Source organism: Urocampus carinirostris, chromosome 12 (assembly GCF_059441175.1).
Source record: "Urocampus carinirostris isolate Australia breed hairy pipefish chromosome 12, RoL_Ucar_1.0, whole genome shotgun sequence".
In the NCBI taxonomy this organism is placed as follows: domain Eukaryota; kingdom Metazoa; phylum Chordata; class Actinopteri; order Syngnathiformes; family Syngnathidae; genus Urocampus; species Urocampus carinirostris.
The window spans coordinates 18,165,750-18,192,516 of NC_142360.1; the positions used below are offsets into that span (position 1 = coordinate 18,165,750).

The 26,767-nt window shown below is 38.8% G+C and overlaps 2 protein-coding genes across 4 annotated transcripts in view; one reads left to right on the forward strand and one right to left on the reverse strand.

Moving 5' to 3' along the window:
* The window catches only part of jak1 (Janus kinase 1), a 44,591-nt gene extending 32,868 nt beyond the window's left edge, over positions 1-11,723 (forward strand). Inside the window, exons 22-25 of the mRNA XM_088350516.1 lie at positions 1,374-1,546; positions 4,685-4,802; positions 8,059-8,181; positions 10,401-11,723. Coding sequence (XP_088206642.1) covers positions 1,374-1,546; positions 4,685-4,802; positions 8,059-8,181; positions 10,401-10,514 — 528 coding nt within the window. The 3' untranslated portion in view covers positions 10,515-11,723. The remainder of the gene's footprint in view (positions 1-1,373; positions 1,547-4,684; positions 4,803-8,058; positions 8,182-10,400) is intronic.
* Positions 11,724-18,663: 6,940 nt separating this feature from the next.
* Positions 18,664-26,767, reverse strand: part of raver2 (ribonucleoprotein, PTB-binding 2) — a 71,031-nt gene continuing 62,927 nt past the window's right edge. The window contains exons 14-16 of one of the 3 annotated variants that reach the window (XM_088350438.1): positions 26,179-26,232; positions 25,777-25,995; positions 18,664-23,349 (exon numbers count right to left, since the gene is read on the reverse strand). In XM_088350438.1, coding sequence (XP_088206564.1) covers positions 23,212-23,349; positions 25,777-25,995; positions 26,179-26,232 — 411 coding nt within the window. In that variant the 3' untranslated portion in view covers positions 18,664-23,211. Of the gene's footprint in view, positions 23,350-25,776; positions 26,023-26,178; positions 26,278-26,767 lie in introns of all 3 variants that reach the window. The other 2 variants (XM_088350437.1, XM_088350436.1) reach the window with 2 other exon arrangements.

The window sequence follows — 26,767 nt, forward strand, 5'->3', positions numbered from 1 at the left end:
TGCTGAAGATGCTCTCTGGTGGCTTCGCTTTGACATTGCAGTTTTTATTCCCTTATGATTAAGTGTAAGTGGCATTAGTTTGTATGGCAGTGCCCCCTACATGTCATGCCCAAAAGGACCGGTGCCTGCTACACCTAAACAGGGCACAATGAAATTTGAATTAGTGCAAGGATTACTTATCAATTATGGACATTTAATATGGGCCGTGCAAAAAGTTACGGTCGTGTTTCCTTGTGGGATATTGTTAGATGAATAAATGTCATGTATACACAACTCCTACATTGGGGCAAAAAAGCATTTCACACTTTTCCCTTTTACACACTAACTAACCGATAACTACCTGCTCGACCTCCCAAAGCGCTTTACAATGTGCTTCACACTTACCCATTCACACACCAATAGCGGCCATGCAGCCATGAAAGGCGCCAACCTGCTTAATGGGGGCATTAGGGATTCAGTGTCTTGCCCAAAGACACTTGGACATATAACACGGAGGAGCCGGGAATCCAACCTGCCACCTCTTGATCCCAAGACGAGGCTCTACCTGCTGACCCAATGCCGCCATAGGATGTCTTTGCAGTGCATTAATTTTTTGATTTAACGTTGTTTAATTGAGCAATGCTTGATGGTTAATGCTAGTTGTTAGTGCTTGTTGCTAATGCAAATACAGTATTCCCTTGTTGTATTGCGGTTTACTTATCGCAGCTTCGTTACTTCGCAGGTTTTCTTCTTGCTTTGTGTTTTACATTCTGATTGGCTAAACAATTGCCTTGCCCCTTTTGTGCTGGTCTGCCTGCACGTCAATGACATTGCGGTCTGAGATATACACATGCTCAAAACAGCTCGACGAACCTACATTATGAATGCCCAAATGTTTCATTTTAACGTTTCTCTAAAAGCCATGAAGTGTACGAAACGACGCAAAAAGATACACACTGATTTTCAAACAGGTAATTGCTGGAGCTAAAAAAGTGCTGCGTTCAGACTGACAACAGGAAAAAAAAAACATTTTAATTGAGTTTGATGCTAGACCCTCCCTCTGGAAAGCTAGCAGTTATTTTTCAGGCACCAGTTGCAGTACACAGTTGGTAGTAGTTTCTATTTTAACAAAAGTGTGCCAAATTTACTTAAAATAAATAAAATAACAGCAATTGTCTTCATTCACTCAACTGAAAAACATAATTGGATTGAAATACCATAAAGTTAAAAAAAATCTTTTAACCTAAAACTACGCACTTAAAGGATTAAAGATATACACAATGATTCATGGTGTATGAAACAATAATGTATCAAGATCATCTCAGGAGCCTTAGCAAACCTTCTAGTTTACCACATTTGGCCCACCAGCCTTGACTTTGACACCTGTGTTTTAGGGGATGGACTACCTGGGTTCTCAAAACTACATCCACCGTGACCTGGCCGCCCGAAATGTCTTGGTGGAAAACGAGTGGACGGTGAAAATCGGAGATTTCGGTCTGACCAAAAGCATCAAAGACAATGAAGTCTACTACAAGGTCAAGGATGACAACGACAGCCCCATTTTCTGGTAAATAAGATCGTGTCTTTCGCAACCCTCTTGGTATGCAGGTACACAATGGGGCTGAACAATTAACCGGTATCTAATCGATATTAGGATGATTGAGTGCGATTGTGTAATCGCAATACACTGTGGTTTTTATTTTTCAAGGATTTATAGTTCCTCTTTGTTATTTAAGCAATGGAGCATTTGGCCAACGTGAATTCTCACAGTTGGGTATGAACGGTGCTGGCCAATCAGAGGCAAGTTTTAACGGCACTAGCCAATAAAGGCCAGGTGAAGTTTGCAAGCAGCATGCCACACACCCATGTGTGAGCCTCATATAAGCAGACACCAACCCCAACAAAGTTCCCCTGAAGAAGGCACTGAATATTTAAGTTCAAAGAACGTCACTAGTATTACCCTTCAGTGTGTAAATGGGGTCAAAAGTGACACAATGGGTTGTTATTCTTGAAAATCTTTAACTCATTCAGTGCCAGACGTTTTCTGAAATGGGAAGTGCGTGTGCCAGACGTTTTGACTCATTTTTTAAGGCCTCGAGAAAATTTAGCACTGTAGCTATATGGGCATAGGACACAGTGAAAAAAATTTGAATCTTTCAGTATCCTTCTAGCTTTTACCACTGTGTAAAAGACAGAATAAAAGGGTGTCAAATACTTGTTTCCAAGAAAACTGACACAAAAGCCTTTTTGAGAAATGATGCATTTCAAGCAAAACTTCAGTGCTTTTTTTGAATTTATATTTGTGAAACTGCTGATATGTAAACGGTGCTTAGTATAAACACAAGGGCTCTTCGTTTGCAAATTAACATTTTATTGCAAGAACACTAAACTTTCCGGTGTCATGATCACATGTTTCGGGTCATCATGACGATCACGGTCGTGCACACAAAACATTTTACCTCTTCGCCCTATGGATGGCGAAGGGACTTTTGTCATCTTTTTTGTTAATAATTAAGCTTTGAAACAATTAACTGTCTATACCTATATCTTCGTTTTTTTCTTACCACACTGTGCGTACATTGCTTATGGGCCGCCAATAAACTGCCATACCGTGTCATACGGTGAACTCGGGGAACCACAAGGCACGAAGTGTGTTGAAAAAGATCTGATCATAGCTACTCCTGCCATCTAGTGGTGATTTATCATACTGACATAGTTTCCAGAGGTTCGATAATTACTGAACGGTGGCGTCATAGCCAATGGAATATTTATTTAAAAAATATATTTTTACGTTTTGGCACTGAATGAGTTAAAAATAAAATAAGTTGTAATATTGTCATGATCCAGGTATTCCTGATTAAGCATTTTTGTAGCATGATGCCGTTAGTACTTCTATTTTTTCCCCAACTTTTGACCCTGCCATGGAAGAGCGTATGTACTGGTAGGTCATGCACCCAAGTGTTAAGCACTCACAAAAACACAAAACTAGCACTGAAAATTTACTTTTCTTTTAAAATTGAAAATCACATTGAAATTGCAGTACCAGTCTGAAAATCGCAATTGTGTTTTTTTTCCCCAAATCGTGAAGCCCTAGTACACATCGATGTACATTTTCATGTTTTTTTGTATTTTAATTTAAAAAGACAGCATTGAAAAGTAAACGCATGGGAGCTTAAATTTCCCCCTGCGTTGTGAAAACATCTGCAGACCAACTTACTAACGAGATTCTGGACGATCGTTCGTAAGTAGAAATTGTTCGTAAGTTGCTGTAAAAGAAGCTGCTCGCCTCTTCTTTACACTTTACACCAACCTTAATGAATGTATGCACGAGATATTACACAAAAAAATATCAAAGTTCTCAACGCGCTGGAGATACAGTATAGAATGTTTACACACGGACTAGGAAGAGGAAGCGCATTTCTTCTTCGGGGTGGATGCTAGGTGAGCTCTGACAGCGCTACACGCCGGTAGCGGCAGAAAGAAGCAATACAGTAATGTCCTGTACTCGGAAAAAGGTGCACACATTACAAAATCTAACTTACGGCATTGTCCGGATAATTTTCGATATCCCGAAAAAAATGATTGTATCTACCGTTCTTCGTAAGTCGAATGGTCGTAAGTAGGGGGAGCTTCTGTATATGTTCAAATAAACACATCCGTGCACAAGGTGTGGCAAAAAAAAAAAAAAAAAGTCAAGTCATTTTATTTGTATAGCCCTTAATCACAAAGAGTCTCAAAGGGCTTCACAGGTTATTACACAGACTATTTTTTCAGACTATTATTACACCAACATGAGGGCAAGGAAAAACTCAAAAAACCTCAACATGAGGAAAATGAAGAAACCTTAAGAAGGGACCGCACACCAATACTTAATTTAAAATACTGTCTACCTTCAAAATCCATCTGTTTTCCAACCCTAACTGTTTTTCTCTCTATATCAGTCAAAAAAGATGAACTACTTTAAAACGCTACCATCTATCTTTAAACCTGGCCGTTTTGTTCCCTCCCTCAGTTGCTAAGTCTGCATTAATGAAGGTGAGGCAAAAAAAAAATTAAAACACAATTTCCCTTTAAAATCTAGGAGGTAGAGCGCTCGTCTTGGGATCAAGTGATCACAGGTTCGATTCCCGGATCCTCCGTGTTATATGTCGAAGTGTCCTTGGGCAAGACACCGAATCCCTAATGCCCCTATTAAGCAGGTTGGCGCCTTGCACGGCTGCATGGCCGCTATTGGTGTGTGAGTGTGTGTGCGAATGGGTAAGTGTGAAGCACGTTGTAAAGCGCTTTGGGAAGTCTTCATTGACTTGAAAAGCGCTATGTAAATGCAGACCATTTAACATATTGACACAATGAAATTGGATGTGGCACGCCAGTCTCACATTTAACAGCGAGGATAACAGAAAACAAAGAAGATAAAGTAACAAAAAAAATAAAGGTTATAATTTACACAATATTTACACAAAAAGTGTGGGCATACAGGTGATTCTAATCAGCTGGTTTATTATCAAGCTCTCACAAAGCTTGCTAACAAGCTGAAAATTGGCATTACCTGTGTTTGAGCAGAGAAACCTCCGTGACATGCAGCTCTCGAGGACCGGGTTGGCCACCCCTGACCTAGGGCATGATTGCTTCAAGAACAACACACGACAGCCTCATTTTTTTGTTGTGGTACTCAAGCGACTTTTGCTTCTCGTTTGTGTGTCAGGTACGCTCCGGAGTGTTTAACTCACCGCAAATTCTACCTGGCCTCGGATGTTTGGTCCTTTGGCGTGACCTTGTACGAGCTCATCACCTACTGTGACTCTGACCTAGGGCCCACGCAGGTGATTTTCATTTTGGTTTTCACATACACTGCAATGTTTGTCTGTCTATATATCTACCTTGGTCATATCCCTCAAGAGGGGTGAGCGACAGCAAGACTATTCTTCTTTTTTAGTTCGGCATGCTGTTTTTGTGTGTTCCGAATTGTACGGAGGTAGATTTGCGTCTTCATTATTCAACACAAAAATAGTTGGTTCAATCAAACAAACAAACCTTCACGTCAATCAAAAAAAACACTTTCGATTAAAGGAAAAAAGTGTTTGAATGCGAAAATAATATTTGACCCTCAAAAAAATTGCATTTGAACCCTTTTTTATTGAAAATGTTTTCTTTAATTGAAGGAACGCCATTAATGGCATTATGCTTAGCAGTTACACTAGTGCAGGGGTGTCAAACTCATTTTAACTCTGAGGCAACACGATGGAACAAACATTACTAGTAGAATAAAGAGAAGGAAAAAGAGAGATAAAGAAATAAGAGATAGAGGGAGGGAAAAGGAGTGAGGGTGGGACAAAGAAAGAGAGAGAGAGGGAGAGAGCATGAGAAACAAAAGATAAAAAGTCGTGAGAGAGGGGGGGAGAAGGGGAGAGGAAGAAAGAAATGCAAAGAGAAAGACAGAAGGAGAGAAAAGAGAAAAGAAAGCGCGAAGGGTATGAAGAGAGAGAGAAAAGGAAAAAAGGAAGTTAGAGCAAAAGAGGTTAAAAGACAAAGAGAGAGAAAGAGACAAAGAGCAACAAAGGAAGAGAAAAAGGAGACACAGAGAATGAAAGAGACAGCGTGGGAGAAAAGGGGTGGAAAAGAAAGACTCGATTGATTTGCCATTTCGTGATAGTCGGTGTTTACCGGATGGTACCCATCATTGACAAATTTGCGTCTATCCGTACAGATTTTCTTGTACGTCGTCCTAAAATGCATAATAAACGTACTTTGTACGGCAAAACCGTACAGGTTGACAGATATGCGACTGTATAGCAAGCCTGCCAAACAATATGAAGGCGATAGATATCTATCACCATCACACAAAATAGTCAACGTGAGCTAAGTTAGCAAGCTGTACGTTCAATTAAAATATAAGAGTGCGATAAAAACATGACACCAATCGTGTTAATACGGTCGTAGGTTCTTACCAACAACTCCACCACCACGTGGCGGCAACCGTGATTTCCTTGTCATTGTTGGTTTGGACACTTGTCACTCAATATGTCTGACCAATGAGGAAGCACCCGCCCACTGCGGGATATTTGTGTGAAAATGATTCCATCGGAAAAACACGACTTTTTTCACTCGGTTCAAAAAAATGGTTCAATTGTAAAAAACACTTCATAGGACTTTATTTTTGTATTTTTTGCGTTTAAACTTTTATTCTTTGATTGAAAATGTGTTTTTTGGATTGAATAATAAAGACACAAATCTACCTCCATAGAATTGCAAAAAGTTGCCAGGAGATGGCAAGAAAACCCCTCTTTTGCCAAACAATGGAATGTGGTCCTCACTGCTTGCAGAAATTAGGGATTGAGACCTTGCAAATAGACAAAATATTTTTCCACTTGTTTATTTATGTGAGTACATTATATCGAAAGGTATTTATTAAAAAAAAAGATTTCAAAGAAAAAAACTGCAAAAGAAGTGCAATATTTGGTGTTTTATTGTGAAGTGCAACCAAAAAACAAGTGTCAAAAATGCTTTTAAACACTACATTTTCATAAAATAAATATACAATATAGTCTTTAAAAAAATGCACGTTTATATAGTTCATGTGTTTTATTTATTTATTTATTTATTGCTTATCCTCGATATTGCTTTTTTGAAACTAAGTATTTTTACTCTAGGAGGAACTCAATAATACACATTTTATGTGAAATACAGGTGTCTTGACCTAAGTACGTTTATTTAGTTAATGTTTTTGCTCATTATTCAAATCAATATTGCTTTTTTTCCAAAACAAGGTACTTGTACCGCTATGTGGCTCTAAATCAGGGGTGTCAAACCGGCGGCCCGCAGGCTGGATCAGGGCCGCTAAGGGATTGAATCCGGCCCGCGAGACAACGCTGAGGGAAGCAAAAGAGAAAAACGAGCTCAGGTTGAAATATGTGCACTTGATGTTGCTAAAGCCAGGTGCCTCTCACAAACGCTGTACTTGTATTTATTTATCTCTCTCTCTCTCTTTATTTCTTTGTCTCTCTCTCTCTTGTTCTTTCTTTGTTCCTCTTTGTCTTTTTCTCTTTTTTAACCTTCTTTTGCTCTCTTTGTTTTTTTCTTTTTCTCTTTCACTCTTGCTTTCCCCTTCTCTCTTTGTCTCCTTCTCTTTTCTCTCCTCTTTTTTTATCTTTTTTGTTTCTTTGTCTTTCTCCTTCTCTCTTTCTTTGTCCCACCCTCTCTGCTTTTCTCTCCCTCTCTTTCTCTTATTTCTTTCTCTCTCTTTCCCCCGCCCTCACTATTTATTTTTATCTCTTGTTTCTCTCTTTGTCTTTCTCCCTTTCTCTTTTTTTGTCACACCCTTTCTATTTTTCCCTCCCTCTCTTTCTCCCTTTCTCTTTCTTTGTCCCACCCTTTCTACTTTTATCTCCTTCTTTCTTTTTTTTTTCTTTCTCTCTACTAGTCCGGCGCCCGTGAGAATGTTTGTTCTATCATGTGGCCCCCGAGTTTAAATGAGTTTGACACCCCTGCTCTAAATAATACACATTTTATGTAAAACACTGATTTTTTTCACTAATTAATGTTTGTATAAAAAAGGTGCATTTATAGAGTTCATTTGTTTTCTTATTATTCAAATCAATATTGCTTTTTTTTTTTTAAAAACAAAGTATTTTTACAACGAGGATGCACTAAAAGATACCTTTTATGGAAAATACTCATTTCTTAAACTTTGTAGTACACATTTACATCATACTTAGTTTTTTTGCTGATTATTCAAATGAATAATGTGTTTTTTCTTTTTTAATGATGTGTTTTCTTTATACCTTGGAGGCGCTAAAATATACACATCATGTCAAATAATTCCAGATGTCTAGACCTTACTAGTATTTGAAAGAAAAATGCTTTTTCATGTGATAGTTAATGTATGGTTGCTTATTATTCAAATGACTAGGAGGCACCAAATTCTACACAATGTCCCTTTAAGCCCAGCTCAAAGAAATACAACATTTATTTCCCTTGTGTGCAATCAATTTCGACTTAGTCCATGTTTTTAGAATGTAGTATCTGGATGATGTATTCTGATTGAATGAATGAATGTGTTTGCATGAAATTGTGACGCAGTTTGAGCAGCTGCTCCACCCGGAGAACGTAGGGCGCATCAAAGGTCAGATGAACATTGTCTATTTGCTGAACGCGCTGGAGCAAGGAGAGCGCTTACCCCAACCCAACGGCTGCCCGGATCCTGTAAGACAATTTTATTCTCTCCATCCAACCACCATCTAACTGTGCGTGTATACAGTGTAGGGCTGCAACAACTCATTGATAAAAGTGATCATTAAAAGCGTAGGTAGCTAATTAGATCGTCGATTCATTGTGTCACGTGATTCCGAGACTCTAAGTATAGTATGTTAAATCGATGCAAGTAAGAGTGTATGGCATTTCGTGGTGTGACGCTGGGAGTTGTAGTGGCACTCCGGTCCACCAGAGGGCGCCGAGACCGTTTTTATTAAAAGTAATTTTCAATTTTCTAAAACGTTTTGTTTTTAATCGAACATTGCGTCGTAACAAACAAAATTGGCACACAAGTTTCAACTTTGTAGTGTTTGACTGCTTCAGGTTAGTTAACAATTTTCAAAAGGGACAGAAAGTGCTGCAGAAGTGGGTTGGGTTGGATCCTTTAACCACTAGGGTTGCAGGGGCACAATTTCCTGTGGTGTGTCTCTAGGCTAACAAACGTTTCAACCCGGTCTCGAACAGGGGACCTTTTGCGTATTAGGCGAATGTGCTAACCACTGCATTACAAAACCTTAAAAAAAAAAATCAGAAAATAAGTCAACATGAAAACAAAAAAATAAAAATGATAGATGACGTATTTAACTCTACACAAGGGGATTCTTGAACATATTACCTATTATTTTCACCATGGGAACGTTTATCATATTCAAAGATTTGACAAACAAAAAAAAACGAATTTGTTGACAAAATTTGGAAAACTGGCTTAACATTTGAGATATTTTTGTGGATACAAAAATTTGCTACACGTAAAATGAAATGTATTGTGATAGGAAAGAGTATCTTACGAATTTGCAGGTGTATATCATATATTCATATGTAATTTAGTTTATTGTCAAGGTAATTGACAAACAGTTGGATTTTAAAATACTTTTTTTTTTAAATTATAAAATACTCTGTTGTTTCATGCACTATTTTTCTATCTTTCCAAAACTTCAATATTTGAGTAATGAGGAAGAAACTAAAAATGTCTTCATAAAGTCCGATTCATCAATTCATCGGAAAAATCATCGACCGATTCATCGATTATGAAAATAATTGTTAGTTGCAGCCCTATTCTACTCTGCACACGAGATTAGTGTCCAAATCGTGCTCGCATCTAGAATTTCTCAGTTCCAGAGCGAATTTTCCAGATACGAAATAACTGCCAACCGATTAATCCGTTCCCGGCCTCTACCACGAGATTAATGAAGAAAATTTCTTTAAAAGTGCTTGAAAAAGACGCTGAAACGCCTGCTCTAGGGGCCTGTCGTGTGAAGTGTTGCTGCCCTCTATTGGTTTGAACCCAAGAGGACAGCTCTATTTAGAAAAACGGCTCCCAAACGGCTCCTCTGATTTTTTTTTTTAAATGATATGCTATCAATAAAAATTCAACTTTATTAGTTACTAATTACTAATTTCATATGTTTTGCTGAGATCCCTGAAAAACACAGTAAATATTTTTTGAAAATTCTCAGATCTAAAAAATATATTTTAAAATACAAAATATTTTAAGCTTTTTACTCACTGAAGCGATTCAAAGTCGAACAACATCACTGAATCCCTTAAAATACAAAACAAAAAAATAAAACTTCTTCAGTGCTATAAATGCTAAAATGCAAAACATGAACTCTTTACAATTCTATTTTGACCCATTTCGATAAGGATCCTTTAAAAAAAGACACAAAAAAATATATAAATTAAAATGAGCAAAAGAAAAAGGAAAAGATCAGCAGTCTCTGAAATTGAAATGCACTCTGCGCCAGAGCAATCAATATCCTAAAATGAGTCCAAATTTGGCTCACTTCTCTGTTTATACATACAGTACCTTCTTTATTTTTTGGTCTTCCGTATTGAAGTCAATTCTTACCCAACACCTATAGAGCCCTTTCCGTGTCTGTAAACAAGTGTGGCATGGCCAAGTAGAATTCATGTCAGGTTTAGCAGCCCATCAAAGATCAGAGGTAGGAACATCTCAAAACGGCAGCAAGATGGTGAGACAATTTCAGTCATTAAAGCCAACAAAGGAAAGTCTTTTTGACCGGCGCTGGATTTCTTCGTTTGAAGGCACTAGAAAAATGGAAAAATTGCCCTTAAAAGCCCTTGAATTTGGCCAGGTGTACGAACCCAGCCCAATCCTTCTGTTGGTCGAGGCCACCAAAAACAGTCGCACCGGTCTGTTTGTGTTGCAGGTGTACAAGTTGATGCGTGCGTGTTGGGAGCACGCGCCCGAGAAGAGGATCACCTTCAAGCAGCTCATCCAGCAGCTCAGTAACATGCAGCAACCGCTCGGCTCCCGCCAATAAAACCCTTTCGCTTGCTGTTCATCCCTATATGATCGTTATCGGCGCCGAAACCATCTCCGCTTATCGCCTCGTCTAAAGCAGGGGTGTCAAACTCCTAGTTCAGGGGCCACGTGGTAGAAAAAGCACCCACGCAGGGCTCTGACTCATAATTCAATGGCATAAAAAGCGTGCCTTGGCTGGAGGGCTGGGGATCTTTTAGAGCAGGGGTGGCGAACAAGTGGCTCTAGAGCCGCATAAGAATGCGTCTCTTTGCCTCATCATATTTTCTATATACTGTGGCTTTTTGCCTTGTTTCATGTTTAGTTTTGTTTGTGTGTATTGAGGGTGGACACTTTTCTTGAAATCAACACAAGAACAATACTTGTTGTGTTGTAAGGAGAGGAGTGTGTTATGGGAAATATGTTTTTAATTGTGTGTGTCTGTCATGGCAGGTCAGTGCGTGGTGTGGCTCTTTGACTCTCAGTTTAAAATTTCGGCCTTTTGTGTCAAACTTGTTCGCCACCCCTGATTTAGAGGCTCACGAGTGAATAATGGGATGTAAGATTCAATTATAAAATGAAAATATTGAGGGATTTAATCTCTTGTAGTGTTTATCAACTGTGCGTTTGTAAAAAGAAAGAAATAATTCCCCAAATTGTAACAGGGACAGTGTGTATCATTTAGCGCCTCCCAGTGGTTAAAAAAACTTTAACTCATTTAAAAAAGAAAATATATCGATTTGGATGATAGTTCGCATAGGTGGAGAAATCTAGGTGTATTTAGACTATAGAGCACCATTTCCTGTGGTGTGTCTTGGGCAAGTACAACCGGGTGGCTCCCGTCCCTCGCCAGGCCGACGTATGTTTCCATCCAGAATGATATGAGATGTTATGTAATACGATTTAAATCCTGGTTTGCGTGTTTGTGTTAGAATGTGGCCTATAGGCTCCAAAACGGCTGAACCGATGTTTGTGAAAATTTACACAGTAGTACTTTAGGCTTCTGGGAGGATCCTTATCTAGTTTATGTGCCAAGGCACTTACTGGCAATGTCTCTGGCGCTTTTGCAACAAACCATGGCCCCAACAACCTAGCTCTAGGACAATGCCCGGCAATGCAAAGCCAGTCAATACTGGGCCATTATGCTCCTTACGTTAGAGGGAACTGACATGATTGTCCACCATTTTCAAGCACCAGGGTTACCAAGATAAAGGAAGGAAAAAATTATTTTCTTTTTTGTTCCTATTTTTTTATTTTTCCCTGTTTTTCTTATTTCTTTTATTTCCTGTGCAAAAAAAATCTAGATAAACACCGTGATTTGGTCATTTCAATTTCATTGAAGTCGAAGTTGTAATTTGACTTGTTTTGCTTGCACTAAACAACACTGACCATCAGTGGTCACGTTGTACACACTGTCCCTTTAACTCATGGAAACTCGTGCAAGATGGAAAGTAACAAAATAGCACACAAACTTTTAAGAGACGATGATTTAAAGACTTAAAATTATTGTTCTGATTTTTTATTTCCAAGATTTATTTTGGGTGTTTCCTCAGAACATTCTCTGGTTGATAAACGGTAGTCAGCAAAAACAGCTGCAGTGGACGGTTCACTTTAGCGACATCCAGCGGACCTATTGAAAACTGCAGGTCCATGGTTTTTTCCCCTCTTGCGCTTCTCTCAGAATTGTCTTGTGGGCCTACTCCAGCCCACGGGCCGCATCCCAGACACCCCTGACCTAGGGGATGGCGCTTACTTCACATGGGCGACTTTTGGAGTTGAATTGTAAAGGCCACTTGGCCCCAGAGCTCTTTCTGAGCCTGGGACCCGCGAATAAATGCGTGGATAGAGCAAATCCAAAAAAATCCCAAAATATTGCATTTATTCTTTAAAGTGGCCAATATATATATATATCTGTACATTTGCCTATTGCTGGTGTGACAAAGTTATTTTTCCACAAAAACTCAATAGCGATCTGAGGACTAATGAGTGGCACCTTATTTTACGAGGCATTCTTAGTTGATTTTTTAAAAATTCTTTCACATTTGTGTCTACAATGTAGTTTGCATGTTCACACGCTGCTTTCTTAGTAACAATATGACACAGAACAAAAGACACACAAGTACAAGATTTATTTCAGGATGTGAAAGACAATTCTTCAAAGTAATCAAAACTGAAAGCCCGTTTGAGGAGTAAATCTTACTTGCTCTCTAATGAGACAAAAGAATCATACTATACACAAACACTACTATACTCTTATACATACTACTATACTCTCATTTACAAACACAATACACCACACATACCACTAAACTCCCATAAACATACTACCTGTATACTCTCATGCACACACTATCACACACATACTATTTCGCATATACTACCATACTCTAACACATACTTTACTGGAAATTACCGTTTCCCATCAAACTGTACAACATAAACACCCAAATTAACAACACTGAGAGGCGAACTGTTGGAAAAACCTTTATGGCAATTTTGGCGGGTGTGATAAAGAATAGTGTGTGAGGGTATAATAGTGTGTTTAGGTCTACAGTAGTTTGTGTATTGGGGTATAGAAGTATTTGTGAGTAGGACAAAATAATAGTGTGAGAGAGTAAGGCAGTGTGTGTGAGAGTCTGGTAGTATGTGTGTGTGGGAGCATAGTATAACAGTGTGTGATTCTATAGTAGTTTCTGTATGGGTATATAGTAGTATGTGTGTGAAAGCGAAGTAGTGTGTGAGAGTATAGTAATATGTGTATGAGGGTATAGAATTACATGAGAGGAGTAGTATCACGTGTTAAACCATAGAAGAGACTGTAGGTGTGTGTAGAATAGTACGTGCGAGATATTATAATATTGAGTATGAAAGTATAATAGTATGTGTGTGAAAACAGTACTGCGTGTATGAGAGTGTAGTAGTATGTGTGCAAAAACGGCATGGCTGTGAAAGCATAGTAGTGTATGAGAGCAAATAGTTTTTGTGCATGGGTATGACCATCTCTATAAGAGTAGAGTTGTGCACGCGTGAGAATACTACGTTATATTTGAGAGCAAGTGTGATTTACTTCTCAAACGGTCTCTCATCAAAAAATCCTCGGAAAAATTGTCTTTCCAAATGTTATAATCTCGCTCTTGATATACGTACACTGTGTGTGTATGTATAAAATGTATGCTGTATGTAACCTGTTGCACATTTCCCAGGAAATACTGCATCCTCCCTAAAATGTCATTGACTGTAACACAATATGTACATCGGATCTCAAAGAAATAAAAGGCTTGTTTACAAAGCATGAATAGCAAATTTATTCCGTGTCTAAAGTCTTATGCAAACTTTAAGGTTGTTTATGTCCTTTATAATCGCAGCGATCTTACCAGTGACTGGCAGTAAGGTTTATGTCTTGTGAGGCACAGTCAATATATGAACTGCAACATAAAACAAACACTTAATGGTTTTAACATATATATATATAATGTATATATGTATATGTAACCGCGGTGTACCCATCCCACCAAAAATCCACATTCACGCTGGATTGGATAATGAGGTTTTTATTATAGTTGCTGCAAATGAATGAGTCACAATACATTTTTACATCCATTTTAATAAGATACTGTTTTACCTGAGTATGAACTTTATATGACAATATCATTATCATTGATCTAATCATTTTTGGCCTTTCGATTCCATGTAAACCAAATTACATATTTACTTATTCCATATTTAGCTTAAAATATTCCCGTTCCCACAAAACTATTTTATACAGCTACTAGTTTTTGTTGTTGTTGTGATAAAGGGCTATACAAAAAAATATGACAGGGAGCCACTCACGAGCGTCAAAGAACTGCATGTGGCTCCTGAGCAAGTTGAGCTGGTAGTTTAATTTGTTGGCAATAGAAAGCATATTCCACTGACATTTGGTGCTTTCATTGACTTAATAGCTTTTAGAGAATCCTGAAAATGAAAAAGATTTGCGCATACATAAAATCCATTCATCAAGCTATTTTGCGTACGTGTTCAACTCTGAGCTAAACATCATTGATGCAGTCAGACATAGGCAGAAAAGTAATGGACAACTGTTTAGCCAAGGGGTCAGGAACTTTTTGACCCAAATAACTATATGTGGTAAAAATATTTAAAAAAAATTGGGGGAAAGCCACACCATCAATTTGGTGACAAAAATTAAAAAAACTGCAAAATTGCTCTCCAGACAAAGGCAAATTATTCAGCACTTTTTATATCACTGTGTGACATCCGATGAATTGATAAAATCTATAAAATAATATTAAAAATGCAAATGTGAATACACCACTTAAAATTTGTCTCCATTCAGTTATTGAAGAGTGTTGAGGCTCATTTGTCCTAAATAATAGTTTCAAAACAAGGTGCGAGCAAAGTTCTTATGTAAAAATGTCACAAAATACGGCGAACCAAGATAGCAATGTATTTGCGGTGAAGATAGCGCTGTGCAAGGGTAAGAAGCCGAGGGAGAGTCTTATATTTTGTCACCCAAAATATTATTCAAATGAGGGGGTGGGTCAAACTGGCTAAGATTTTCACCTATTGGTCGATTGACGAGCACATCGAGCCTGCGAACCAACCGATAGGTGCAAAACACAGCCAGTTTGACCCTCATTTGAAAAACATTTTTTGACAAACTACACAAAATAAATAACAACGTAAATGACAAAATGTGCGACAAAATCAATACAGAAAATACACCAAAAAAAAATGACAAAGTAAAATCAGAAACAACTAAATAATCCATGACAAAATAAACAAAATGTATGACAAAATACATGAAAAAATACATGACAATAAAAAATCCCAACAAAATACATGACCCAAAAAAAGGACAAAATATGTGACGATACCTGACAAAATTCATAAATAAATGACATAATTCACAATAAAATACATGACAGCATACTTGACAAAATATTCAAAATATTTGAGAAAATACATGATAAACAGAAAAATCACAGCAAAATACACGACAAACTATAAATACATAAATGACAAAATAGAGAAAATTCATGACAAAATAAATACATGAATAAATGATAAATTACACAACAAACTTCTTGACATATTACACATAAAAATCAATGACAAATACTGAAATAAATAAAACACAACAACAAAATACCTAAAAAATGACACGAGGAAGTGAGTAAAGAAATAAATGACAAAATACACAACCAAATATATGACAGAATACATGAGAAAAACCTAATAAACCAAAAATTACAGGAAATTACACAACAAAATATACAATAAAATACACACCAAAATAAATAGATGAATAAAAACACGACAAAATTCTTAACAAAACACATGACAAAATAATTCACAAACTACAAAACAAAACGAATACGGGAAAAAAACGACATATAGCATAAATGTATACATGAATTGCTTTCATGCCATTAACTTAAGTATTACGTGATTTATTTATGTGTTGATTTATTCATATAGCATATATTTGTAAGTGTTCATTCATACATCTATTTATACATACAGCAAAATAGGCAATAAAGAGAATTCAAGTCAAGAACTGCATTTTAATGCCATTTGGAACAATGAACAATAATATCCCATAATGATAAACATGGTAAACATGACAAATATTCATAGTGCATAAAGCACAAAGCGAGAGAATACAGCAGAATAGAAGAATAATGGAAGAACAAGTCATAATGGCTCCAAAAACCCTAACAAACTCATCCGCTATTGCTTTTCAGTGTTGCCATGGTGACACAAGTAATGCACTACAATCCCACTTGACAGTAGAATCACAATCATATTTGTAATAATATAGAAAGTATTTGATCAACACTGAAAAGGAGAAAAAAAAACTTGCTGAGATTTTAAGTGTATTATACAAACGGATTCCTGAAAATTATTATTATTACTTTTAATTTAACTTTCGGTTTTCAAAAATAAGTAACTGTTTCAGATTTGGTCACCATTTTTATAAACAATATAAAAATGTTTTATGAAATTGATGGAGCAGCACGACGATGCAGTGGTTAGCACTTGTGCAGCTCAGTTCTGAGGTCATGAGATCGAACCTCCTGTGTAGAGTTTGCATGTTCTCTCCATGCTTACGTGGGTTTCTTCCAGACACTCTGGTTTCCTCCCAAATTCCAAAAACATGCATGTCACGTTAATTGGCCGATCCAAATTGTCCTTAGGTGTGAATGAGCGAGTGCGTTGTGTGTCCCTGTGTGCCCTGCAACTGGCTGGCAACCAGTTCAGTGTCCCCTGCCCAGTGCCCGAAGATAACTGGGATGGGCTCCAGCACCCCTGCGACCCTACTGAGGATAAGCGGTACACATAATGGATGGATGGATGGATGAAATTAATGTTGCTAATATAAGTAGTATTTTGAACAACATTGTAGTTGATCTACAGCAGGGGTCTCAAACTCCCAGTCCAAGACCCAGCTGTGGCCCGCATGCGAATAGTTTAAGCCCCCAACCTAATATGAAATTGTCATCCAAGCTGTGAAAGATCAATGTTAGCGGAATAGGATTTTTTTTTGTGGATTTTAGTGCCCTTGGTATTATAGGAGCAGCACGGCGGCGCAGTGGTTGGCGCGTGTGCATCACAGTTCTGAGGTCGTGAGATCATACCCCCTGTGTGGAGTTTGCATGTTCTCACCGTGCTTGTGTGGGTTTCCTCCGGGCACTCCGGTTTCCTCCCACATTTCAAAGACATGCATGTCATGTTGTCCCTAGGTGTGAATGAGCGAGCCAATTGTCTGTCTCTGTGTGCCCTGCAACTGGCTGGCAACCAGTTCAGGGTGTCCCCTGCCCATTCCCTGAAGATAGTTGGGAGGGGCTCCAGCACCCCCGCAACCCTACTGAGAATAAGCGGTGCAGATAATGGATGAGTGGATGGGTATTATGGGAACAGCATGCTGCAAAGCCGTCAAAAAGCACCACAGAAGCAGTTGGAAATGCCTCGAGATGGCTCTGGATTCAGAGAGAAGAACCACAGGGACATGCAATCACTACCTGAAATACAGGTAAGAACCGGCCTGAAAAAAAAAACCCAGCCTGACCTGACCCTGTCTCTGGGTATAAAAGCCCGAACCAGTCCAAGCACAACCGATTAACTTAGTATGAGGGACCGAGCCCGAAATAAAGCCGAAGCTGCACTTTGACTGAGCGCCTACTTCGGCACCCAAGTTCGCCGAACAGTGTGCATGCTGTGTAGATCTTCCATGAAGAGGAAAAAAATCATCGACCAAGAGTGAGATATTTAACCTGTATGTATTGGATCAGGGGCCACCCCTTACCCCCCTGCGCAGGGGTCATGGAAACTTACAAGAAGACGTTCAAATAATCTCGAAGAGTAATCAATAGATGGCAGGGTAAAGATCCCACTGCCAAACTTTGATTTTTTTTTCTTCAAGTCAAACGTTTGCTTTATTCCGATTTCAAAATCTACGTTCGGTTTGGAAATTTGGGTTCGTTTGGCAATTTGCACACTCAGTAGCCAATCGGAAGCCTGCTTTGAATAACTTCGTACTTCCGGACTTTTCCGAGCGTTATAAGGGCGTGCATTTGCATATAATTTTCCAAAGTGGACGCAAAGACAACACAATAAAAATTGAGAAGTGGTTAGGAATCAAGCCAAAACCTCAGCCCCAGAAGAAAGATTCAAAAGAAGCTAAAAAAATTTATGACGCTACAAAACGTAAATGTACATTAAAAAAATCGTGGAAGAGGAGTTTACGTGGCTTAGAGCAGACGAAACAACGCAAACATTGCACGAACGAAGATGAGTAAATACAGATACATACTGATGGCAGATGGAAAACAGCGACGTCATATACATGCAATGAATGTTATAAGTAGATTTAATTTTAATTTTAAAGGGTTGTTCTGTTATATATTCTGATTTTCAACCCTTCAGACTTTGCAACAATGGTTTTGTTTTTGCGATGAGTCGTCTTATTGTGTTTCAAGTTGTGAAAAATGTGGCAGGCAACTTTATGGCTGGGCAGGCAACTTCTCAGAGTTGTCTGCCCTGGTGTCCGATAACTTTTTGTCAGACACTAATATAACCCTATGTGGAAAACCCAATGTAGCCTCACTTCACTTTGGACCCCAAGTCAAATTGAGTTTAAGACCCCTGATTTATATTTTTTTCTAGTATGATTTTCCCCATCACACTTCTCAGCATTTTTTTTTTTATATTTCAGTGTGGACCATATACTCCTTCATAAGATAGTTATTATGTTGACTAGAAGAATAAATATAGTACATTCAACATTTGACAGCAGTGAGTAGCCTTAGTTATTGCTATAGCAAGCAGTAATAAAGTAATAGTAAAGAAGCAAGCCCTCATTGATAGTCAACTAAAAAAGGACACAAATTATACAATTGGGATATATATATTATAACACTTGACAGAGTAATTTCTACAAAATAAAATCAATTTTTATCAAAGAGTATTGGTAGCAAATGCCACCAAATTCGCATTGATTGTTTTAAACCCAACAGTACACTGCTTTTAGCGTCAAAACATTCCTAATTAAAATTCCTTCAATCTCTGGGTTTAGGAAAAACTTTACAAATATACAAAGTGGAAAATTGACACGTTTCCATTCTTGTGGAACAGAGGTGCTTAACTCATTCAGTGCCATAACGTATAAATATGTTTTAGAAGCATTCCGCCAAAATGTAAAAACAGTTTTGTTTTCATTTAAAAAAAGCAAATCATGAGTATGAAGCTTCTAGCAATAAAAAATAAATCACCACTAGATGGCAGAAATGGCTTTGATAAGATCTATCCACACATCGAAGAACCCTCCACTTCTTTGTTAACAGGAAACGAGAGTGTGTAGGTGGGCCCATATGGTGAGTAAGTGCAGCAGTGTGGTGAGAAAAGTGAAAACATAAGTACAGACGGTTAACGCTTCGGAGCCAGATTTTCTGTTGGCCTTTAAAAATGGCAAAAATTGGCTTGCACTTCCCCTTTGAAAGAAACATCTGGCATTGAATGAGTTAATGTGGTCTCCCAAATGGATGACGCTAACAACCTCAAAAACAAACCTAGTTCAGTCTGTGACTGAAACCTTTCTACACGGGCGAGGCCCTGATTGGTCCACAACCTGCTTCCTGATGTGTTCCCAGCCAAGGGAAAGCAAAATGGCTAACGTTTCCTACATATGTGATAAATCTTATAGGCACACTCATGAATAATACACACATCAAAGTCTACAATCTAGAAAAAAAGGAACATGGCAGTAAGGAGAGAGCACTGTTTGACTCTCAAGTTGTGTGAGACTCAGACACACAAAAGTTTCCATTTTGAGGTGGAACTCATTCTAAGGCCTGAACTCACGCTTAAAACTTAGTGTGGATCCAATTATCCATCCATCCATTGTCTTCCGCTTATCCGGAGTCGGGTCGCGGGGGCAGCAGCCTTAAAAGGGAAGCCCAGACGTCCCTATCCCCAGCCACCTCCTCCAGCTCATATAAGGGGATCCCGAGGCGTTCCCAGGCCAGCCTAGAGACTTAGTCTCTTCAACGTGTCCTGGGTCGCCCCCGGGGCCTCCTGCCGGTGGGATATGCCCGGAAAACCTCCTGAGGGAGACGTCCAGGAGGCATCTTTATCAGATCCCCGAGCCACCTCAACTGGCTCCTCTCAATGCGGAGGAGCTGTGGCTCTACACATAGTCCCTCTCGGATGACTGAGCTTCTCACCTTATCTCTAAGGGAGAACCCAGGCACCCTGCGGAGGAAACTCATTTCAGCCACGGGATTGTGTGCTTTCGGTCATAACCCAAAGTTCATGACCATAGGTGAGGTCAGGAACATAGATCGACCAGTAAATCGAGAGCTTTGCCTTTCGGCTCAGCTCCCTCTTCACCACGATGGACCGGTACAAGGTCCGAATGACGGCGGACGCTGCACTGACCAGTCTGTCAATCTCCCGTTCCATCCTACCCTCACTCGTGAACAAGACCTCAAGATAGTTGAACTCCACTTGGGGCAAGATCTCCTCCAAAACCCGGAGATCCAATTAGTTGATGCCAAAGCTATTTTTCTACTTAAAGGGACATTGTAAATTATTTAACGCCTCCTAGTGAAAAAAAAAAACTGACTTCACAAAAAAAAAAAAAAAAAAAAAATACAGTGGTACCTCTACTTACGATCAACCCATCTTACAAAATGTTTCGGTATCCAAAGTTCGCGTCCGACTAAAATCTTCCCTGTTGTACGATTAGTTTTCACGTATCCGAAATCTGTGACGCCACCACTGAAGGATGGCGCAGGTATGCACCAACAGCATCCTGCCTGGATCATCAGCTCGGTGAGACCACCCCCTGACTTAAATGGCCTAATAGTTTAGTCCGTTTTCATTGGTTGCAGACACCAGGGCTCAGTTCATTTTCGCTATTACGAATTGTTTACACTACACTTTACACTTCCATTATCCATTATCTGCACCGCTTATCCTCAGGAGGGTTGCGGGCGTGCTGGAGCCCATCCCAGCTACTTTACAGTTTACAGTGATATTTAATTCCCAGCCATGAGTCCTGCAAAAAGAGGGGAGAGAAAGAGAGCCAGGGCTCACCTCACAATCGAAAAGCAACAAAATATCGCCAAATATGAAAGTGGGATATGGGCGGAGCCATTATTGACTGAAGAAATTCAGGATGGGTTTGCTCTCTGGGTAAAAACTGCAATTCATGAACTATGAACATTTATTGAACATTAGTGTACCTCCAGGAGAGTGACAGTCTATTTATTGGGGGTTCGGTTGCATTTGATGACCTTGGAACGGAATAATCCAGTTTCCATTAATTTCAATGGGAAAGCGTGTTTCGATTTTCATACTTTTCATTATAGAACATCACTGCTGGAACAAATTACATTTGTGAGTAGAGGTACCATTGTATTAATTTGAATAATAGGTAAAAACTCATCTTATCAACTTGCATTTATTTTAAATTCTCATGGGTCAATTAATTTGAAGGAGCTAACATGATTGTCCGCTATCTTGCAGGTGCTCCCCAAAAAATCTTTTAATAGGCTGGGCAAAAAAAAAAGGAAGAAAATAGGATGGTTTGGTCACTTTGTATCTCTGTAATTTGTTTTCTTCTTTGTGCTTTTTAGCACTCCTTTTTGGTTGCACTGCACAATACAGCGACAACCAGTGGTCCAATATGACACAGTGTCCCTTTAAAATATGTATTTGGACCCAAATGATTCAATGGTGTGCCACCACTTCATGGAAATTGAGTCAATACAACATCACACGCGAAATAAGTTATGAGGGTTGGGGGTCCGAGAGCAAATATATATCAGTCGTAGCATCAGTTGGCACGAGCTGCTCAATAACTTAGTATTGAGTGCTACGGCTAAAGCGAAGCTAGCTACCAAAATGATGTGCCTAGCCTCAGAACAGAATAATCTAACAATATTTCAATTGTTTTTTTTAAGAACAAAAGCCCTTTACGATATATTATTATTATTATGTAATAATAATAATAATAATAATAAAAATCACCCATCCCTATATTTTGTAAAATTAATTAAGTAAAAGTATTACTTAAGAGCAGGGGTGTCAAACAGGCGGCCCGCGGGCCGCATTAGGCCCGCTAAGGGATTGAATCCGGCCCACGAGACAACGGTCAGAGATGCGCAAGAGAAAAACGAGCTGCACGTTGAAATATGTCCACTTGCCAAGGCCAGGTGCCTCTCACAAACGCTGTACTTTTCTATTTCTCTCTCTCTCACGCTTTCTCCCTTTTTCTCTCGCTCTCCTTTTCAGTCTCTCTGTCTCTCTTTTGTCCCTTTCTCTCTCTGTGTCTTTTTACCTTCTTTTGCTCTCTCTCTCTCTTTTTTTCTCTCTCCCTCTTGCTTTCCCTTTCTCTCTTTCTCTTTGGATTTCTTTCTTTCTCCCTCTTTTACTATTCCTCTTTTTATCTCTTTTTTTCTCACATTCTCTCTCTCTCTTTGTCCCACCCTCTCTCTTTTTCTCTCCTTCTCTTATTTCCTTCACTCTCTTTTCCTTTCTCTCTAATCTAGTAGTCCGGGCCCCGAGAGAATGTTTGTTCTATCATGTGGCCCCCGAGTTAAAATGAGTTTGACACCCCTGCTTTAGAGCCATCTACAGATGCATGATGTCTACCAGACAGATATTTGGGATGGATATTTTCAAAATGATATCATAGTTATAAAAAAAATGAATATTAAACTGTAATGTATTATTATAGTGTTTACATGTAAGTGTATTTGCTTCCCAATAAAAGTTTATATAAATTATATAATGTATATCTTTGTCAGTATCTGAAAGAAGCAGGATTTCTCTTGGTTCTCAGTATTGATAGTAAAAAGCAGTTATTGTGCATCCTGAGCACAGTCCTAATATGAAGGATATTAATAGTTTTGTTTGAACAAAAAAACAGTGCTTTGACATCTTCTTCTGGCATTCATAGACAATTAACGAGGTCACTGTTGTGTTCTGCCAGGAGCAGGATTCTCTATTTCCTGGATGATGATCCTAAATCCTGACACGGGACCTTAGCAAAATCCTTCTAGTGGCAGCGTACGAAGACGTGACACAGAAAGGCACCAATGAGTTACCCAATTTATCGTTTTTCATTTGATTGTATTCTGTGAATGGCCTGGGACTATTTCCCGTACAAATATTTACATTGTGTTGAGACGGTCTGGAAAGATGAGCTGGTCCCTCTAAAGCCTTTTCCTCTTGAAATAGTCGGCGTACTGCCCCCCGAGGCCTTGGGAGTGCTGCCCGATGTAGCCGTCTGATGATGTCACGTCCTGCACCGCCAACTGGGGGTACTCCCTCTTGTGGCCTCGAGTTTGATTCTTAAATGACAAAAAAAAAACAGATATCTATCATTACCCCACCCTTTTGAAGATATTCCCAAACACAACATTTTTTTTTCAATTAGGTACCGAACGTGTAGTGTTAATCGCTGCAATGATGCAATCATGTTGCAAAATATTCCAGAAGCCGGGGAACTTTGAGAAATGTAGTCTTAAAGTAGACCCTTTTGGATTGTTTCCTCTAGAAGAGTGATTTCATTGAAGGAACACAACACTTTTAAAATGATGAATCCCATTAACACAACATGTGACGCAGCGCCTAAATAGATTTTGTATGGCTGCAACAACTAAGCGATACAATTGATTATTAAAAGCTTTGGAAACTAATTAGATCATAGATTCATTGTTCGTGATTTATGAGCCACTAAGTACATTAAATCAATGCAAATAAGAGTGTACATAATTCCATTGAAAACTGAGAGTTGTAGTACCACTTTTGTCCGACAGAGGGCGCCAGGTACGTTTTATAGAAAAAAGTTATATTTTTTCAAATCTTTTTCATTGAACGTTGAATCATTACAAACAAATTTGTCATGAAAGTTTCAACTTTTTAGTGTATGACCGTTTCATCATGAGACAAAGTTGACAATTTTCAAGGCAACATAAATTGCTGCAGAAGTACAGAAAAATAAACCTGAAAATAATAAGATAAAATAACGTAAAAAGAAAAATAATAACATAAAGGTAAGACTCTTAAGCGCATTATGTATCATTTTCATATTGATAATGTTTATCATATTCACGTGCTTCTACCTCGAAAGGTTTACTTGCGGCTGTTACAGCGTGCATTGGGGCTTTTCGTTTGTGGTTTTTGCCACGTGTGTTGCGGTTGGTATAATTGTGTCCGGCTAGCTACCTGGCGTTATCTATGTTTTTGCCGTGCCCTTTGGTTTATTTGGCTCTGTGTTTGTCACCATAACCCTTGAAGCTATTTGTTGTGTGTTCAAGGTTAGCATGGCTGCTCACTGTGTGTTTTTGGGACAGCCCGACTCTGAGGCTGCAGCCACCTTTCATTGATTGGTCCCGGTTGGCGACACTCCTTGTGTTATTTCTGCCAGTTTTGCCATCCCCTATTTAGCTGCCTGCCCCTTCTTGTATCATCACTGCACATACCTGCGATCCAATACCTAGGCATTCTCCACAAAAACTACAAAATTTTGCTAAAAACACTCGTCAAACTCTTCAATTTGTTAACACGTAAAAAATAATGGGGACTGGCTTACAGGCGTGCTGAAGTTCCTTCAATTACGTCAGAGCTCAAGATGACAAAGACAAAACATGTTGTCTTCTGAATGCACTTTCTCGGAAAATAATTCCAATATAATGATGATTTTATGCAAAAAACAATGTACTATTTCCCCATATTTTGTATGTTTAGGAATTTGGGAATATCTTGACTCAAAGACACTATTGGCTGCAGATCGCATTGACAAAAAAAAGAAAAAAAAATCCACTAGACCACAATGCAAATCCACAGTGTGTTCAGGGATAACCACAGGCAAAAAGGCTTGAGCTGCATTATAGGAGGAGGCCACAAAAGGCCGTCTCTCCAAACAAACGGAAATCTTTTCATAGACGGATCAGACCTACTCAGCTTCCGCCTCCCGCCTCCCGTCACCTCACATCATCAGCCAGCCCGATTAGTGACAGCAGTAGAGCCAACAACATTATAAAGGACTCCTCTCACCCCGGCCACTATCTCTTTACCCTAAATAGCTCTAAAACACATCTTCCTGATCACTAAAAACACATTCAAATAGTAATTGAATATAAAAATACAATAATCAAAATCAAAGATGGTAATAAAATCACTTTAAAGCCCTGCCACAGGCCAGAGGATTGGCTGGGTTTAGTTTCAGAGGGTGGTGGAAGCTTGGGGGTGGGACCTTTGTCACAGGGTCGCCTCAAAATCGTCCGCCCCTCGTGTCCTGCTCCACCACCACAGATGGTATTTTGCCTGCCTGCCTGCCTGCTGCCTCATTATAAAATTATGTCTCGCAAAAATGGCAAGAGTTTTGTTTGACCACTCTTATCTCAAATTTATTGACCTCCAGGTGCTTGAGTGTAGAGGTATGACTATATATGTATATTTTCCGTAGAAAGGTTAGGGAAACTGATTTCATTTGCATGACTCTCAAACCACTCTTTAAACATTTGTTGCTGTCTTGAGGACTCAAAAGTTAGCATGCAATAAATGCTTCATGAAGGTTCATTTGTCTCCCCAAAACCATACAAACCTAATACTTAAGTAAAATATTCAAAATGACAGAAAGTCCATTTTAGAATGGGAATTCAAATGATTGAGTTTTCGAATGAGTTTTCAAAGCAAATAACTTTGATGTGTATGTGTGCCTGAAGTGAAAAACACTATTCAGAGTTGAACCAAAGAAACTGTTTCCAACTCACATAATAATAAGCGTTCCAGTCCGTGGCAGCAGCTTGTGCTTGGGTAGCTGCATTGGGCGTGGCCGAAATCTGGTGCGGCGCCCCGAGGAAAGCAGGCACAAGAGGCAAAGCACTGTAGGCTGGCAGCATGGCAGCATTTGGAAGAACAGCGGGGGGAGGAGCCACACCATTGCTGACGGCATGAAGGGCCATGCCTAGTGGCTTGCACACGTCCACTTCCTGTTTGGGAAACACTCGGCGCGTCACCTCATAGCCCAAAAGAGAGAGCATCACTAATAATGTATTACTGACATCAAATGTATATATATATATATATATATATATATATATATATATATATATATATATATATATATATATATATACACACACACACACATATACACACACACTTATGCATACCTTGCTAGGACATGGCTGCGTAGCAGAGGTCTGGGAGTAATACTGTGTGAATGTCTGCAAGTAGGAATTGTAATCATTATATGTGGAAGCAGGTGGAACCTAAAACACAAGATGTGTTAATTCAGCAGACTGAAATCTACTCATTTTTTGCACATAGCCTAAATTGGTCAGAAAATATGGTATGGTAAGCGATACGCAAGCACCAAAAGGGAATCAGTGCATTGGGTATCAGTGCAACTTGTCTGCTTCATGCCTAGCAGGATTTATATATTAATTATTTATGCATGACCTACCAAGTACTTACATTCATGAGTGGGGTCGACAATAAGTAGGGAAAAAATAAGAATACAAAAGGAATCATGTCATACACAACGGGAATACTTTGAATAGCCAAAACTGGATCTATAATTAAATTAAAACATTTATATTGACGATATAGAGCATATATATCAATAACCACAAGATGACATTACGTTTTTAAACACTGTCGTTTTTATTATAAGAAAGGGGAAAAAAGTTAGGTCTGTGCCATGGGTTAATAAGTTGGTATACTTTATTGGTATGCTGTAATTTATTGGTCCATCTTACA